Source organism: Cebidichthys violaceus, unplaced genomic scaffold (genome assembly GCF_023349555.1).
Source record: "Cebidichthys violaceus isolate CVI_PGR_0920_01 unplaced genomic scaffold, fCebVio1.0.p SCAF_26, whole genome shotgun sequence".
In the NCBI taxonomy this organism is placed as follows: Eukaryota; Metazoa; Chordata; class Actinopteri; order Perciformes; family Stichaeidae; genus Cebidichthys; species Cebidichthys violaceus.
In genome coordinates, this window is record NW_027176439.1 from 983,927 (window position 1) to 1,002,823 (window position 18,897).

Consider the following 18,897-nt stretch of genomic DNA (forward strand, 5'->3'; position numbering starts at 1 on the left):
GGCCTGTTTTGGGTTGATGATGATGATGATGATAAAAGTTTGTGAAAGTCTTCAGGAGTTATAAGAAACATGGTGATTAACTGGGTGTTTGATTCGATGCTCTCCATCTGTGTGTTTTCCTTGTTGTTTGTCTTTAAAAATACTTTTTTTACGTCTATTTTGAGCCGTTAAAAAACGGGTTAGTCTTTGCTGTCGTCACAACAAAACTAACTGGACTAACAAGGATGAGAGACACATTCAAATGAGGCCGAATGATTGTGTGGGAATGTCATTTCCTCTCAAAGGCCAGATTAAACCTCGGGGTGAGGGCTGGCTATCTCTCTATCTGCCCTGCTTTGTTTTTTCATGTGCTGGTAGTCAGAACTACAAACCGGCCGGGTGCCAAATGAACATCTCCCCCGTCATCTACAGCTGTTTAAGGTTTACAGGCTCATTCATGTGGCCCGGTGACGGTGATGAAACGGCCCGCTCTGCTCTGCTCTCTCTCTCCCCCCCCCCCCCCCCCCAACGTGGCATCAGTCGCTCCGAAACACCTACCAATCAAAACAGCAGATGTGCGCATGAACAAAATAGGCACTTTTAAAATGCAGATGGACTGACGAACAAGCAAGTGTCGCTCATCAAACGTAACTTTTTTTTTACGGGCCTTACCTCTGTGGAAGACCAAACCCCCCAAAAAAACGAGTTGCTGGAACTCACCCAGACGGATTGTGTGTCTGTAAATAGTAATGATTTAACAATAAAGTCTCATTTAAATGGTTATTTCCCTCTTCATTTCTTTTATTGGGCATTTAAGCTGTCGGGGTTTTTAACTGAAGCGTGGTTTATTAGTTTGAGGCCAGACTTGCCCCTAATATACACAACATGAGGTAAAGAAGTGGATAACTGGGACCGAGATATTAAAGGCGCTATTTAGTCTTCTCTATAAAACAAGCTTAGAGGAATACTTCACCCACAAAATGACAATTTGTATATTGATTCCTCACCTTGTTTGCTACTGTGCATGGTCATGCTCACACTCACATGTATCATTAGTAACAACTACAATTTAAACTCAATAAATGCTCTAATTACAACGTCTTTTTGTGATTTGCTCCCATCAGAGAACTTCAGGGCCCTCTTTGAGAAGAGCTCTTGACATACGTTCCTTTATTGGATTTAAAACATGCGTCTTGAAACAACAGTCCAATGCCCATGTGTACATTGGAACAGCTCTTTCTTGCTGTGATTATTATATGTAAGTGGTGGCGCACCAAATCCACAGTCCTTGTTCTGTAAAATAAATGAATTAAGTTGATTTGAAGTTAATATGAGGCCGCAGTACGAGTTAGACAAACCAAGTTGGTGTCTTCCAAAGTTGTGGTGATGGATCATTTATCTAGTTTATCTCCTTTATGTCTTATGCACTACAGGTCTGGGGGAAAAGAGCTCTGATTCATTGATTGATTATTCCAGGCAGCTTCTTGTCTCCAGCTCCAGACTTCACTCTGCTGCCCATGTCCTCCCGGTTGAAGGGGTTAAACCTGCTCAGTGTGTTGACTGCTATGAGGGACATGGCATGCTAATATTATTGCCATCAGATGTCCAAGGGCGGGGAAATGTCCTAATCATTTCCTCCCGAGTGCCCCTGAAAGAGAAGCCCAGTGGCGGGGTGGGGGTGGAGGGTTGGAGGGCGGCTGGGCGTTTAAACCCCGCCTGGATAGGCTGTTTAGTGGGGGGGGCACAGTACAGCATCCGGATCGGACCGTGATGGTACAGGATGTGTGTGCTTAACTCCATTGAACTAAACTAAATAGGGGAGAGAGCCTTTAATGCCGACAATAAGCCCGCTGCATTCAGCAGCAGCGCGGTCCAGACGCACAGCTCTGCGGAGTACAAATTACGCACGGAGGGGCTGCTCTGTGGCAGCAGTTTAGATATTCTACCAAAAAAAATCACTTCAATAAATCGGCGGAATGTCCTTTCAATTAAACATTTTTTTTAAAGATCCGTCTCGAATCAACTGACAAAACAGCCTCCTTCAGCTCAAGATAACATTAGATAATTTGTCCCCAGGCTGAATGTGCGTAAAAGTATCTTGAACAGGAAACTCTCTTTTTTTTTTCTCTCTCTCTCTCTCTCTCTCTCTCTCTCTCTCTCTCTCTCTCTCTCTCTCTGGGTGTGGGTGTGTGCGCGCGCGCGCGCGCGCGTGTGTGTGTGTGTGTGTGTGTGTGTGTGTGTGTGTGTGTGTGTGTGTGTGTGTGTCTCTATGTGTGTGAGGAATACCCAGCTGGTCCCACAAGTCCTATAATACCAAGCACAACATGCTTTACCTTCAATGAAAGCTGAGACGGGGGGACGGTTGGCTGCTGGTCCTGAAATCAACTCAGAGCTCGGACACAAAACCAAGAGCGTCGCTGTTTTAGCGGCTTAGTTCTGCCGCATCTGTTCCGTTACACCTTCTGCTGTGCGCTGGAACTTTGATCATTTACTGACTGTAACACGTTGAGACCTGCAACTTTCCAAAATACAAAAAAAAGACAACTTGGATAACTCTTATTTTTTTCTTGCCCACCCTCCTCTCTTGCTGCGGCTGGTGTCAAAAGGTGATGGTATCAGTTTCTAAGAGGGGACCCCTCAGGTGATGATATGTCTTTTTTGAGATAGATGCCACTTTTGGAAAAGTACTAGGTTTTCCCACAACTGTGACTTTTTTTTCTGCTGCTACCTTTGCTTTTGGCTCGAGCATGGCTCTCCACTCTCGGTTCGTGGTCGTGCTGCTGTACGGATGGAGTTATCTGTGCGTTGGATACTGTGCGATGCTGAAAACGGACAGTTTCCCCGTCAGTCGGAAGGTGGATTTTACGCGTTCGGAGGATAACAAGCAGGCCGCGACAGACGACCGGGATCTGCTTTTACAGGATACAATGACGGAACACATGCAGATGCTTTACGCGAAATACAACCGGGCTGGGTTTCCCTTCAAGGACGGCAACACCGTCCGCAGCTTCAAAGCGCACTGGGGTAGGTGTCCAAAGTTTTACGCACGTTAACAACACTGAGTTAGAGAGAGTTTATCATTTTGGTTTATATAAACTGGATTTGACAACGTCTTCTGCCTTCAAGTGAAATAATCCGCACTTCACTTTACTTTAAGTGCACCCAGCTGCGTGGCCACATAAATTGTGCGCAATTTAGGCACATACAAAAGAAGACTTTCAGCATTTAAGTAGAAACGTGTTAATTATCCTGATTTAAGTCTTAAACATGTTTTAAACGTGAAAACTGGTGCCGTTCACGTTCACATGCTGAAACCGAGATACACCTGTTGATCCAGTCATGGGAGTGTGATCAACCTGTTACCCGTTCCCTCCCTGCGCCACTAGCAGAGATTCCGCATCAGATCTCTGCATGCAAAATCGTTTTTCCCCCGACACATTTTAGTTTTCTCACCTTAAGATTTCAGTGTCAGATTGTCTGGACCCGCTTTACCCCCCCGAGCCAACATCTGGCAGCTGCCCAGCCTGCCCGTATACTGCGGCAGAACCGGAGACTTTTCCACCGCAGTGAGCTTCTGCATTTAAGATGCTTTTATTAGTGTTTCCACCAGGAACGTTTACTAACAACGTAACTCTTATAAGCTCTAAACTGCTTTCAGGCCACGCTGTGTTATTATCACTTGGACGCGTGCAGCGTTAAAGACGACCGGTTTCCACATAGGGTCAGAGTTTGTGAGATTATACTGCCTCCTATCGCCAGCTGGCTGTATGTCACAAGCACATAAAGGGTCAGTTCACCCAGATCACAAACACATTTTCTCACCCTCAGAGGCTCTGTCCTGGTTACTCTGGATGGTCCACAGATGTCACTGTGGAAGGTTTTCAGTGAAACTACTATATGTTTAAGAAAGGGTGCCTTTTAAACGTGTAGTGTGTTTAAAGAGTGTTGAGATGGAGACGGACACTTCATAACCTGGGCAAATAAAACCAACGAAAAACATATATACTGATTTGTTTTGATGTCTTGTTCAGCTGTGTAAATTGTATTATCCATACACACAGGTACGATAAACAAGAAGCAGCTGCAGATTTTCAACCTCACCTCCCTCACCAAGTCGGAGGACGTTCTGTCCGCCACTCTTCATTATTACATCGGAGACCTTCACAACAGCACCACTGGCTGCTCCCGGTCCAAAAGCTGTGCTCGCCACGGGCCCCGGAGGCACAACCACATCCACATGGTCATCTGGAGCTTCGCCTCTGTGGATAACAAGATAAGGACTCTCGGACACTTTCGGATCAACGTGTCCACCCTCTACAGGGACTTCATATCTTGGCAGTGGAAGGACATAACCCGCGTGGTCGACCAGGCCAAACAGCACGACGAGCTGCTCATTGGGATCGACGTGGCTTCACAAGGGCCCCAGCCGTGGAAGAAGCTCCTGTCCGACCGCTCGCCCTACATCCTGGTCTACGCCAACGACTCGGCCATTTCAGAACCGGAGAGCGTGGTAGCCACCCTCCAGAGGCACCACCCGGTGGGAGGGGAGGCCTCCGTCTCGCACGGCTTCCAAAAACTGGGACTGCGTGAGCGAAACAACACGGAACAAGAGCAGCAGCAGCAGCAGCCGTCGCCGGCCAGAGGCAAGCGCTCGGTGAACGTCCTGCTCCCGCTGCAAAACAACGAACTCCCCGGGCCCGAGTATCCGTACGAGACGCCCGGGTGGGACGAGGCGAGTCCGTACGAGCCTTTCGAAAACAAGCAGGCCCGTCGGCCGCGCAAAAAAACGCGCAAGAACCAGCGGCACAAGATGCCCCTGCTGCAGTTCGACGAGCAGACGATTAAAAAGGCGCGAAAGAAGCAGTGGAACGAGCCCAGGAACTGCGCTCGGAGGTACCTGAAAGTGGACTTCGCCGACATCGGATGGAGTGAATGGATTATATCACCCAAGTCCTTCGATGCCTACTACTGCTCAGGGTCCTGCCAGTTCCCCATGCCAAAGGTGAGACTCTTGTGAAGCACTTCTGCAATGGTTGCCAACCTGAGGGGTCAGTACGGGGAAAGCAGGCAAAGTTCTCCAGATGTTCCACCAAAATTGGGGTTTTTCTTAGGAATAACTGGTTTATTTTACTGTTTAGGCCTTTAGTATTCATTCAAACCAGAGACAAATGTCAATGGGTTACAATAAGACATCGCTTTGGTTTTTTTGGGGTCACAAGTCAAAAGGGTTGGAACCAATGTTCTACTGGGTTTTGTTTCTTCTCGGCCAATAGATTCAATTGTTTTTCTTTCAATTTGAACCTCAGATTTAAAACCTTCAGTTCTTTTGCCAGCTTCTTAATCTGCTTTGTCAACAATAATATTTCTATGAATGTGCTTTAGATGCTCTGGTTCAGATACATATTAACAACACACATGATACGACGCCAGAACTCAACATGCAGTACATAGGACTGGGCCAGTATGGTATACATTATGTAAACAGAGCAGGTTCACTTGGATACCATTAATATCTGAAGTCCCCGAAGCCGATCTGTCTTCTATTATAGATGATAATGACAAAGAAACCGACATAAATGTGTGCCATCTGCTTTTATCTTCAGCTTCCAGCATAGAGTGGTAGCTCATGCTTTTATCTTCTACAGTTTATCTTACGGTCATTAAATCTTTGAAGATACGCATCAGAACTCAATTTATATAATACAAAAAAATAGGTTAGTCCAAAGTGAAGTCCAACTTTACCAAACATGCAGTAAAAGTGGTCAAACTCCAGCTAAAAGTGACAAATAGTCCTGCTCAGATGAACAACTTCCTGGAGGGCAGGTGGCTGACCTGAACATTTCAAAATGAATAAAACTTTATAACCGCGCTCGTGGAAAACGGACGAGCACCTTTAAGTAAGCGACTCGGTTTTAGTCCATTCCTCAAAGTTTCTCTTCAGGAAACATTTAACACGTTCGAAAGAACTTACAAAGAAGTGAGAGAAATAAAGAAAACCTGTTAAACATCAGCTCACCTCGTAGCTCGCGGCCCACCCGTGACAAGATAACATCACAGGTATTTTAAACACGGCCGGAATGCTCGAGATCCATCCACTTAATTCATTACCTCGGAGTCGCCGGCCTTTGTAGTCGGACGTAATTAGTCCCAGAAGTGGGGCCTGAGGCGACCCCCTCCCTCTCCTGTAGGCTTTCTGCCTGTGATCCTGTGATGTTGTTTCTCCTCTGACAGCCTAAAGTTTTAGAAGCTGCTAAATAGCTGCTATTAAAAGGTGACCTGTCACTTATCGGACCCTGCTAAGACATGAAGCAGCTGATCAGGTGTGTGAACTGCGAGGGACAGAGACAGCAGTCAGGTTTTGATCTCGCTGCAGCTGCTTGTTTGATGCACTGAACAATATTCTGTTAATTGTGTGTTACAGTAAACAAAATTACGTCCCCACTGAACTAAACTGCATCCTCAATTATGTTTTCAGAGAAACAGATATTTCTCCCGGATTACGCAGTTTTAAACGTGTGATTGATGTTGTAAAGTGAAACAAAACAAAACGCAACAAAACTACGTGGTTATGTTTAGTTAAAAATATCACGGCTCGACTTAAAGTAAGTTCTTCGTTACGTTATTTAAGTTTTAGACGTCAATTAAAAGAAGTTTGAGCTTTGGTTTCACACGGGACACAAACAGCGGTCTCCTGGGTGAAAGTTCTGTGTTTGTTTGACCCAAACATCCACCCCGACCCGGACTACGCTTCCAAAAACAAATGGAAGTGGGGAGAAAATAAGTTCCTCCTCCAAATGCAATTGATAGCTATGAGCGATGGCTGCATTGTGATCTAAAAGAGAGATGCTTTAGTAAAACACAGGGGCTGGGTTGAACCGACAAGGTTTGATTTTTTAAACCAGATTAAATCATGGCTTAACTTTAAATCATGTTGCAGCAAACTTTAAAACTATCTTAAAATTAAGAAAGATTCAATTCAAACCTCTCACTAAACGTCAGTTTAGCTTTTACTTAGATTTAATTCTGTTTCACCAAAACGTGAAAAGCCAATTTAAAAATGTGATCCAGTATTATGAGGAGGTTTAACTTAAGTGACTGCTGCGGTTTTGAGATGGATCAAAACAAAATCATCAAATTCCTCATCAATTAAACTCTTGAACTTGGATTTACTAAACTGAGATCCATTTTTAATTTTGTAACAGAGCTCTGCTTGATTTTATATCTGGATTAACTCACTTTAAACCTAGTTTTGCTAAACTGTGATTAGAACAAATCTTATATTGAATGAATCCTTGTTGGTGCAACCCAGCTGGAGAGTTCTGTAAAAGATGCTCTCCAGGACTCTTAAATGGTAAATTCCGGTACATTACAACCTGGGTCTTATTTTCACAGATAATAGATGACAATAGAATAGAATAGAACACTGTTGGCTCACAAAAGTAGCGGCTCAGATAACATCAGTACAGCAACGTTAGATGAGGCCCGAAACGAGCAGTCAACTATCAAGATTATCTAAACCGCCTTAATTGGAAGTGAAACCGAACGTAAGCACACAACAAATGTCCCTCATTCCACCACCGTTAGCACGGTAGTTCATAACTGAACTAGGAACTCGGTCTGTGAACTGTAACAGATGTTAACAATGGACATTTTGGCTGATATTTATACCGTTAGCTTCCTGTTTCTCCTCCAAATAAATTTGTTAAATGTGTTTAAAAAAAAATCCTGAATGCCTGCCCGCTCTTTGTCAGACTTCTTTTTAGTGACATCGCTCTCTGTGATCTTGGCGATTAACTCGCAAAAGGAACAGTATAGAGATAAGACCCAAGTTGTTTGGAATCTTCTCTTTGCGTGCATCTAAAAGAAAAGTTATGTCACAAGGTGCAAAAAAAAAAAAAATCATATTCTGCTACGAAACGATCAGGAATGAAAGTGCATCAATGAAACTTTTGCTTTCAAAGCGATTGGTTTTGATTATGGACTTCTTGCAATACCAAATGTCTGTCTCTTCTCTGGCCACATTAAATCACCTTTGAATCCGTTTTGTCCCTGCAGGCTCTGAAGCCCTCTAACCACGCCACCATCCAGAGCATAGTGCGGGCGGTGGGCGTCGTCCCCGGCATCCCCGAGCCGTGCTGCGTCCCGGAGAAGATGTCTTCCCTCAGCATCCTCTTCTTCGACGAGGACAAGAACGTGGTGCTGAAAGTCTACCCCAACATGACTGTAGATTCATGCGCCTGTAGATAGTTTTTTTTTTATTACGTCATTGAATGCCCGTTCACATAAAACTCACAGAAAAGAAAAAAAATATATATCGACACATGCGGCCCAAAACGACACTCTCTCCTCCCGATCCTTTAGTCGGACACTCATTCACTTACAAAACACCCGTTTGGACACAACTTCCCTTCCGCACTGGAGGAGAGTCACTGCCTGGTGTTCCAGGTGAAGAGGAGGCTCGTCTGTTCGTGGGAAGGAATGGAGTCGCGTGAGTTGTTCTCGCGGAAAAGGAAACACTCCACGCTCCGATTTCACCAACGACGCCGCGGTTTTATCGTCACGTCTCCGCTGCTCGGTTATCCGTCGGGCGACTGAATCATAAACTCGCTATCACGATATACAAATGCCGATCGAGGCGTAAGAGAGACAAGAACTGAAGGAATGTTTGAGCTAACGCCTCGTCTTTCTCTCCTTCACAGCTTTGAAGTTGTCTTTCTTTCATCGTCGCCGCCAAGTCACCTATGCTCGCACTTGCATGGTTTTTTTGTTACTATTTGTATGTATTTATGTCTGTACTATCACTGTGTTATTCACTATATGAGAAGTTATTGTATAATTATTGGCTTGGCTGCTATAGAGAGATATATTAGATTCCAAAGCCAGACATTGTGACGTAGACGGTACAGTAGACAGCCGTACGTATTTTGTGTTTTAGATCACTGCTCCGATGTTTGTACAGAACCCACATTTTAAGAGTTTATTATATGCGGAGTTTTTGGAGGCGACCCATTATACCATATTTTTTTTCCCGCCAAGAAAATGTTTTACAAGCAAACTTCAGATGTGATTTTTGAAAGATAAAGGGATATCAAAAGGAGAAAGTACGACATTGAACAAGGGCTGTCCACTGTGTCTTTACTACAAGTGTAAAACCACAGCGATCTAAAATTCATTTCATGCGTGTGTATATTTTATAAAACCCTGATGAGCTCAGAAAGGAATCAAAGAAGTCGTGGAACTTGGCGGGCGTAAAGGATTAGTACTAATGCTTTCAATGAGCCTGATATCAGGCTGAACCTATTTGTTTTTGGCATTGTTGAATATCAGAACATGTTGCCGTTAAGTCCTGTTTAAATGTATGTATTTACAGCATAGAATGACTTCTATGAAGAAAAACTCTTTTAAACTGCCAGAATGCTTTTTTTTGTGATCAACTAAGATAACAAAAAAAAGTCAGTTTCGAGTCAAGTGCTGGTCTGCAATCAGTTTTGCTTTAAATATCATTAAGGCTCACCATTTAAATTTTTTGCTAAATTTCATTGAAAAAAAAAAACTTGAAAAAAGCTGTTGTGGTTTTAGCTCCAACAAAAAAGCTGTGATCTGTAGTTTGAAGTAGACTTTGTCCTTGTCGGCTCTTAAAGTGTTTCTTCTAATATGATAGTGGAGAGAAAACTAAAATGAGCCGTGCGTTATGCGCCACAGTTCCTCAAAATGATAAAGAATGGTGCCTCTGGGATTTTAATACCCAGTTTTCACAGTTTTCTCATCAGATTCTGATAAAACAAATACGTTGAGCAATACATATGACATAATGATCAGGGAGAGCTGATCGCATAAGAGTCGTTCTTACATAAATCATGACGGTTATTCGATCACGTCAGGTCAACATTGAACAACAGGAAGAGCCGTTAACACATCGTGATGTTGCCTTGAGTTGTGCATTAATGTCAGAGTTCATAAAACCAAATATTTATTCAGAGCAAGTAGTCTGAAAACATAGCAGCAAACCTGTTTTTTTTTTTCCCCATAGACTTGTATATTGTTTTTGTACATAGCTCGCTATATGTTGATGACGGTGTGATGTCTCTTTGAGATAGAAGTGCCTTTTGGGTGGATTTCTGCTTTCCAAACAGTTTGACTCGATTCATCATCTGTTCGGAGAACTGAGCTCAGTTTGCAATGAAGTTGAAGTCAAAGCAAGCAGCTGGGAAAACAAGTTTCTTTGTGGTACAGAATAGTCTACAATGAGTGAACATAGTGCATATTCTTTTGATACGTATGATCGCCGGTGGAATTTACTCTCAAATGTATTTTGAATAATTCCGCTATTTTGATATTTCAGAGACATTTATTTTGTGTCGATAGCAAAGGGCAGATTTTTTTAACTTTATATATTTTGTACTGACACTTTTTTTTTTCAGTTTGTGCTTCCTCATCTTGTGCCAATACAGATTCTCTCAGCGCACGCTGTAGAACTTAGCGGCTTCCTCTGGTTGTGCCAGTACAACAGTGGAGACGGCGACGGCCGACGAGTCTGGGTTTTTTTTAAGGCATTTTTTATTTCTTTTGGTGCGATTGAGACTCAAACCCGTTTCCAAACTTCACCGGTGTCTTTCGGAGAGATCAGAGGCATTCAAACACATTACAGTATATCAGCAGTTTACTCTACTTCACTGTTCAATCCTATCTTGTAAATGTTATGCTGTAGGTTAAGAAAAAAACACAACAGAAAATGCTTGTACAATAAGCTTCATAAAATATATTTGTATATGGAAATGACCCTTTAACATGCATCTATTTATTTTTCTGTATGTTGCATATCTTGTACAGGTGTGGTCTGGGGAAAGGGGGACCAGAGCTCTGACATGTGGAAGGTTTTTATATCTGTGATGGACAGTTGTTTAAAGGTCCCTCCCCCCTCTGTGCTCTGACCATCCTTACAAAGCATTCAAAGAAATGAATAAAAGTATGCAAGACTCAGATCTATCTAGGTTTTTTTTTTTTGAGGGGGGGGGGGATTCTAGGCCTGAAGGCTTTGAAGGGTACTGGCACAAAACAACACCCAAACAAAGCACAAATACACAGAATGGATTTCCTTCATCCCTCCCTCTCTTATTTCTGAAATGAAATTGAGTGCTGCAGGGATGACGTGTTTTTTTCCGGCCAAGTTTGCATCGCGCTGGTTCTATGGACAGAAAACAAATTTAGATTTTGGATTCTTGCAGAAAATAAACTCTGTGGCAAACAAACATTTATGATACTTAGTGTTTGGTCCGCAAGATAATCTTCACAATTTAACACCACATTTATGACATTTGAAGCGTGAATGTAATTGATCAGAAGTTTAAAAAAAGCTATCGTTTAAAGCAGGGGTCGGCAACCTTTGTGACATGGAGTGCCAGTTTGAAATTTTCTTCTCATCTAGTGTGCCATTATCAACAATAACGCAAGGTTAAATTATGACACAAAATACAAAAACATTTCCAATATACCTGGAATTTTATTCTATACATAGAGCACATCTCAAAACAATAACAGTATATCTGTATTCTTAACAAAATAGCCACATCAACATTTCAAAGACATGAAGAAACAGCTACACATTTAAACTAAAACTAAGTGTAGGCTGAGGCAACATCAAATGATCAGGTGCCTACCAGACAGTCAGTGTGATCCCTGGCCCTGCTTTGCTTGACTGAGCTCTGTGATCTAGGGCTTGTAGTTAGTTACTTTGAGATGCAAACATGCCTCAGAGTGCTCCGTTGTTAACCGACTGCAGGTGGGGCTGAGCACATGTGTGAGAACACCTGCTGACTTCTAGCTGACATGGGAATGTCCTTTATTCATGACTTGATCGTTTCTTTATTTGGCAAGCTTTCAAAAAGAGCATCTGACTAACTGAGAGTACATCCACATTACTCCGTTTTCGTTTGGAAACGCATATATTTTGCTACGGTTACACTGAGCGTCCACACTACGCCGGCGTTTTCGAGCACCGTAAACGGAGGAGTTTAGAAACGATCCCGAAGCCGGATAACTTTGAAAACTCCGGGTAGCGTATTCGTGTGGACGGACGGAAACGCATAAGTTTAGAAACGATGACGTAGACACCCGCGATCGACTACTAGGTTAATTTAACGGACAACTGATTACAGGCGTTGCTGACCTTGTTGTCTTTACTAGCAGCTGTTGTCCAGTTAAAGTCTGCATGTAGTTAAAACAGCTGTTATTGTAGCGATCAGTGAGCAGAGAGAGGGAGAGAGACCCGCAGCGCTGTACGAAGACAGCGGACAGCGCGCTTGGTCACTCACTTTGATTTGAAATTCGCGCGCCTGCAACCTAACTGACCAATGGCCACACTCCAACATCAAATGCACGCAGTGGTGTCCTCCGGGTCCTAGTGCCGACCCCAATAAGTAGGACACAGTCACAAATACAGGCAGTCAAACGCTCACAGACACAGAGGCAGATATTTTTATTTTGAAAGCGGGACAGATAAAGTGAGGATCGTATTAACACTGAGGTGCCAGCGTGCCAGTGTTTATGCCGCGACGCGTGCCAAAGGTTGCCGACCCCTGGTTTAAAGAAACGTATAAAGGAACTCCACCACGGTCACATGACTTCACGTCACCACCACGAAGCTAAAGGAGGACTAGTGTTCTAGTGAGGTCGTTAAGCCACTTGTTAGCAATCGCCTTTTTGAAGACGCATAAAAGCTTCAAAATTCCTGAGGGGGGGTATTTACTGATGTATTTTATGTCATAGAACAAAACGTTTGTGTTAACCACAGACCTTATATCAGGCATCTAACCAAAAAACATTCAAAAAACATAATTGATTTCTAGACTAGGGAACCGGAAGTTCAAGAATGCAATGGCAAAACTTGCCAACTTACTGCCCGAAAAGTCAACATTTACATTTTATATAAAGGTGCAATATATATTTTGTAGGATTGAACTTGACATAGTTAGTTGTGGATATTACTGTATGTTTTTTGTAAATTTGTGCATAAAATTATAGTGATTTTCTTTCTAACAATGTTCAGTGAACATGAGGTATAAATATACTTTGAGGCTTTCAACAGTTTGGCTACATTTCTGTTTTTGCAAAACTTTATTTTGAGGTACAGTTCAGCCATGAATCCACACACATTAAGCAGCAGGCTGTTCTGGTGGCAGACATTTTGACTCGTCATTGCAGTAAAGCAAAAGTGAAGATCACATTGATGATGGATTTTTTTTAATTTAGGGGCCCTGTGGGGCAGCGTGCTCTATAACAAGGACGTTGCAGACCTCAGAATTGCTGCCCACATCTCTGCATGCAGGTTGTTTTAAGGTCTAATTGGCATATTTTTTATACTTTTTTGTGAAAACTGTTTCATCGCTCGCTACCGTTTGGTTACGACAAAACGAAACATAACCTTCTGCCAAACAACATGAAGTCAGGTTAAATATATTAAGTTGAATTGCAGCTATTTTAATGTCATTACATTACATAACTGTGTTTGCCAAATCAAAATGTCCACAAGGAGAAAAGGTCTGCACATATTGTTAAGAAAATAAAAGAAATACTAATAATCTATCGCATGAAATAAAAAAAAAATGAAACAGACCTATCTAAGAAAACTATTTGATTCAATTACAAAATAAAAAAAAGCAGAAACTCCTCTTAACAAACACAGCTGTATCCTGAATTCAGTAGTCATTATCTTAAGGCCACAGCTTCTCCAAGAATTTCAGGTGCTTCCACACACATGACATTATCACACACTGTACACACATTCACCACTCAGTGTATACACATATACATATATATGTATATATATACATATATATGTATATATATATATATATGTGTATATATATATATATATATATATATATATATGTGTGAGATTTACAAAATACACTCACCCCAGTTTTTAAGGTTTACATAAAGGAACAAATAGCTTAGCTTGTATAAATTGTGTATTTTTGATGCTTGTGCTTTACAGTATACAGTATATACATAGACACAGTCAATTCACTGTAAACCTCAAATGTTTAAAAATGGAAAATACATACATGGTCCCCTCGTGGTAAACCCTGAAGATTTGGCCTCTTCGCTGCTTCTCCTCACATCACTTCCCTTCTGCTTGGGAATAATAATTGACTCAGCTTCCAAAAGGTAAATATTTCTTCACCCTGCCGCTGGATGATCACAATCTATAACTTACACTAAGAGGGGGAAGGTGTTCATGTTTTTTCCGGGTGTCTAGTTCGGGCTGTGAGGATAACACTGTGCTGTCGGCGAAAGGAGCTCTTAATGCTTCTCGGCTCAGATGTTTCATGTGTGGGATTCTGGTGCGAAAGTGGAAAAGTCGAATCTCCTCTCTGGAATCTGTTTGTTCTCAAGTTGCTTTCCTTATTTGTAATGTCATCTCCACACATCTCCTCCACACACACACACACACACACACACACACACACACACACCTCCATTCCTCAACAGACGTAAACACGCTGCACATGTAATCCCAAATTCCCTCGGCTGTTAGAAAATAGAGACTTTGCAGCTGCATCACAAATTTCCCCACCAACCACATCTGGAGCCATCATGAGGACCCTGAAAATAATATTTTAGAAGTATCTGTGAAAGATTATTAAGAGGGCGTAGATCGATTAAGGAATGTGAAAACATAATACTGTGACACAGAACACGGATCTGTTTCGAGACTTACTCCCTCCAAACTGTTATGAGATGAAGCCTGCGTGACTTAGCCTGCAGGCTAGCTTAGCAAAGCTAAAGCTGTAATCAATAACTCTACGAACTTTGGAACTACAGCAAAGATAACAAAGCATTTAAATGTTGAGTTTTTGAAGTCGCTTCCCTCTGTCGTTGGCACAGTATGTGGTGAAGATATCCGTGATTGAATAGGACAACATTGGCCTTTTGACTTGTTCTCACTGTTGTCTTTTGTGCACTTCTGAGCGCTAGCTCCAGTCCACCATTTTGTAAACACAGAGCTTTAACGCATAAGTAACTGGAACTGTAGACTCAAGCACATTAAGTCAAAAGCTTGAAATTTAAAAATGATGTTAGGGAATCAGAATTGCAGAAATTCTAGGTTGTTAAAATTTACAAAATGACATTGCAGAGCTCATTCTCGTTACCCAACTTGATCTCATCCCTACTCGTCATATTTTGCCGCTTGAGGAGAAGCCTCCAGCATCACTATAATGTAGACGTAGTATCTTGAGGCTGAAGGCTCGCACGTGGTTAACGTTGCAACAAAACAACATAACGTCACTTGACATAAAGCCGTCAGTAATTATCAACTTTTGGTTTCACAGGAGAAACAAACGCCGGTCCTCTGAGTAAAAGTCCTGTTTGTTTGACGCATCCACCAACCTGTTCTACCCATTCTTAGCCTTGTCGCTCTTAAATAAGATGTCCGTCTAATAATGACACTGATGGGTTTACATTGGAGTTAGTTTTAAAGCTCGGATCACATTCAGTCGCTGAAGGGTAACGCTTACAGTGTTTTTTATTCATGACTACTTTGCACCAAGTGCAACAAACATCCAAGGACTTGATCCCTCACCAGCTTCCCACAAACCAAACACTGCCAGCTGTGTTCCATTTGAGTGTCGATCCATTGCAACCATAGACTGTATATAAGAAGTGGACATAGTCATTGTGACGTCACCCATTGGTTTGTGGACTGATGTTTTGAAGCCTTGAGTTCGGCGATTTCGCCGTCGCCATCTTGGATTACAGCCGTCGCCATGATGTTGTTTTTGGAACCAATGATTGGAAGTGACCATATTTGGAATGCCGGATACAGTTCTGATAGCGGCAGCGACCTGTCAATCACAGTAGTCCCGCCCAAAATCATACCCTGCTTTATGGTCCATAAAGCAGGGTATGATTTTACCCTTTGACTCTAAATGGACCATAATTTACTAAATGAACATCATGCTGTATTGAAGCAGACTTGAAACTAGAGATTGAGACCATAAACTCATGTTTACAATGTTTACTGAGGTAATAAATCAAGAGAGAAGTAGAGTCATTTTCTCATAGACTTCTATACAACCGGACTTCTTCTTGCTAACGGAGGAGTCGCCCCCTGCTGGTCAGTAGAGAGAATGCAAGTTTTAAGACATTCGGCAGAACCCGAGGTTGCCGCCTGATTGTAACACACAGGTGCAACATTTGTCAGCAGCAGATTGTGGAGAACCTCAGCAGCTTTTCACTGTTACGGATTCTAGCTTTAATGCTAACACGCTACTACTACTGTACCACTATTAGCACTACATTGTACCTAACTTGCGTGCCAGAGTGCCTGTCAGATATATTAGCCAAAAGGATAGTAAAGGTAACGTAACAAGTTGTTCAACTTGATAGTCAAAGGGCGAATTCTCCTATATCTGTTCATTTGTTGTGAGATGGCCAATCATAAGCTCATAAAGTAACCCGCTAATTGCAGCTACTGTTTACAGGAACCTGAGGACCTCCCCCATGGCTGCCCGATGCAAGGTCCCCTGAACACCCATTTTGCCCATTAAGTTTTGGTTGTTAGGGCGTGCAAAGAAAGGACAATAATGGAAAGACGGAATGGAAGGTCTCAGAAGTCCATGTCCCAACCAGACAGCTCATCAGGAGGACTGTCCTCATCTGGAGGGTAGCTGTCAAAATAGCTGTGATCTGACGGTCCGGTAAGCTGGAAGAGAAGACGACAAAGGAGGAGATGGTGAGAGACTGATTTCTTAAGATGAATTACTAACAGTTGTGGAATCCAACAGTAGTGGAAGACCATTGTTGGAGAACATATATTCAAGACGTAAATTTTTAAGCTCAATTCTTGCTCATTCTCGCTATCACAAGGTAGTTTATGTTCAACTGAACTTAGGGTTTGAAACTTAGGGTTTTTGGTTGGATGCCTAAAATAAGGTCAGTAGTTAACACAAGCTCAAGAGATTTAAAAATAATGTTCTACTATATAATATAAACTAGTAAATACCCCTCTCGTGAATTTTGAAGCCTACGAGGGTCATGAACAAGTGGTTAAAGGAGACGACTAAACGCCATTACGCCAAACACTAGTCCGCCTTTACAGCCCCGTTGTGTAAACTCACGCTCATGTAACCGTGGTGTAGTTCCTTTATAGCCTAACGTTAGCTGTTTACATCTGCCGACTGCATTCAAACTTCAAAGCAGTGTGCAAACAAAGCATGCAAATATCATTAACTTTTGTTAGTTTATTTCATGCAATAATCTAATATCCAATGGACAAATCCCATTGGCGTTTTGTTGAGAGAACCAGTGCAATGATAACTTCAGGGCTGGCCTACAGAAATGTGTCGTCCCTGTAGCACTTTATAGCTATAGATTTGAATGGTTACAATTCACATTGACATCATAGCTATTAATGAAAGTTACACCTCAATCTGTGCTTTTCTGTCATTATATTTGCTTTGTATTAGAACTTAGCAAAAGACTCCTAGTTTAACAAGTCTTAAATAAATATCTATACTTACTTCTCTTTTCAGAGGAGATGGTAAAGTCATCGCCTTCAGTCCCTCCCAGTTGAAGCCGTTAAACCACCTTCAGACACATTATGGAGCAAATAAAAACATAAATCTGCCAGCAAAATCAATTGAAAATCAACTATTTTCCCTGATCAATTTGCCCCTCTGATGTTACAGTGATACTGAGGAACCTTTATGAACATTTGAACTTGACCCCTTATTCCTGGGGGGATAAAGCCGACTTGGCTGAAAGGAGGCCAGGCCTGAGGTAAGCAACATTTCCCAAAAAGAATTACATTTTAACCGCTGCGAGCTGTAATTTATGACCCTACTGTATATCCTCCTACATGTCTTTCTTAGCCTTCATATTCTCTCAAAAAACAAGTGATGTTAAGAAAGACTGCATTAAGTCCAATAATGTAATAAGCCTTTTGAATAATGTTTTGCATCCCACTGCTCTTGTACAGTGTGTTCAGTGATTATCTAATTGCTGAGGTCGTAAACCGCTGGCCCACATTAATAATGTTCAATCAGTGCCAATAGCTCGGCAAATCTTCCCACTGACATCAGCAACAAAATGAGTCGGTCCCTTCTTACCTGTGCTTCTTGATATCAGTTATTCCGTTTTTGAGGTTGCCCAGTCGCTCTGCGGGATTTCGCCTGTAAAGTGGAACGGGAAATTACTGTTTTGACCAAAATAATACTTTATACTTTAATGCTTTAATATTGTGATACTTGTATTAGGTTGCTGACTACTTTAACATGTAATTAGTAATTCTAATGGATTGTAGGATTTACTAGCTTCATTTTTGAACGTTGCTCTGCCTGCCTGTGTGATTTTGTACCTGCACAGCTTGCGTATGAGGTCCTCGGGTCTCTTGGTGACCTTCTTGGGAAAGTCCATTTTCTCAATTCCTTTCAAGATGAAAGTGTACGTCATCATCTGGTCACTCCCTGAGAACGGAGGACTGTGGAGTGGAGTAAAAAAAAAAAAAAGACTGAATTCTTTTGATTTAGCTTGTTGGTCTTGTTGGAGAGAAGCTTTTCAGCAGCACTCAGTTCAAGTCAGCAAACAATAATTACTGCAAATCAGGAAGGAGATTGAAGCGATAATCAGAGGAAGGATGATTATATGGCACATTACTCCAACAGATGACTGACCTGCCAGTAAGGAGCTCAAACACCAGGATGCCCAGAGACCAGAAGTCCACACTGAAGTTGTGGCCTTTGTTGAGGATGATCTCAGGGGCCACGTACTCCGGTGTCCCGCAGAAGGTCCAGGTCTTTTGGCCGCATCGGATCTTCTTCGCAAAACCAAAATCAACCTGGGAAGGCAGGACTGATCAGTTAAGTCCATTGGGGAGCTTTTAGGTATTACCCAGAAAAATACCGTAATACACACTTA

The 18,897-nt window shown here is 42.2% G+C and overlaps 2 protein-coding genes across 3 annotated transcripts in view; one reads left to right on the plus strand and one right to left on the minus strand.

Annotated features, from left to right (window-relative positions):
• Positions 1 to 2,237: 2,237 nt before the first annotated feature.
• Positions 2,238 to 10,953, plus strand: bmp3 (bone morphogenetic protein 3). Its single transcript, XM_068721077.1, has 3 exons — positions 2,238 to 3,003; positions 4,041 to 4,981; positions 8,035 to 10,953. The coding sequence occupies exons 1-3, from the start codon at positions 2,727 to 2,729 to the stop codon at positions 8,224 to 8,226; spliced, it is 1,410 nt and encodes a 469-aa protein (XP_068577178.1). The 5' UTR covers positions 2,238 to 2,726; the 3' UTR covers positions 8,227 to 10,953.
• Positions 10,954 to 13,892: 2,939 nt separating this feature from the next.
• Positions 13,893 to 18,897, minus strand: part of prkg2 (protein kinase cGMP-dependent 2) — a 30,752-nt gene continuing 25,747 nt past the window's right edge. For both annotated transcript variants that reach the window (XM_068721052.1, XM_068721054.1), the window contains exons 15-19: positions 18,654 to 18,817; positions 18,338 to 18,460; positions 18,090 to 18,152; positions 17,502 to 17,568; positions 13,893 to 16,684 (exon numbers count right to left, since the gene is read on the minus strand). In XM_068721052.1, coding sequence (XP_068577153.1) covers positions 16,589 to 16,684; positions 17,502 to 17,568; positions 18,090 to 18,152; positions 18,338 to 18,460; positions 18,654 to 18,817 — 513 coding nt within the window. In that variant the 3' untranslated portion in view covers positions 13,893 to 16,588. The remainder of the gene's footprint in view (positions 16,685 to 17,501; positions 17,569 to 18,089; positions 18,153 to 18,337; positions 18,461 to 18,653; positions 18,818 to 18,897) is intronic.

Coding starts and splice junctions, on each gene's coding strand:
- bmp3 (XM_068721077.1), top strand. CDS start 2,727: ATGGCTCTCCACTCTCGGTTCGTGGTCGTGCTGCTGTACGGATGGAGT. Junction 3,004..4,040: donor CAGCTTCAAAGCGCACTGGG/GTAGGTGTCCAA, acceptor CCATACACACAG/GTACGATAAACAAGAAGCAG. Junction 4,982..8,034: donor GCCAGTTCCCCATGCCAAAG/GTGAGACTCTTG, acceptor TTGTCCCTGCAG/GCTCTGAAGCCCTCTAACCA.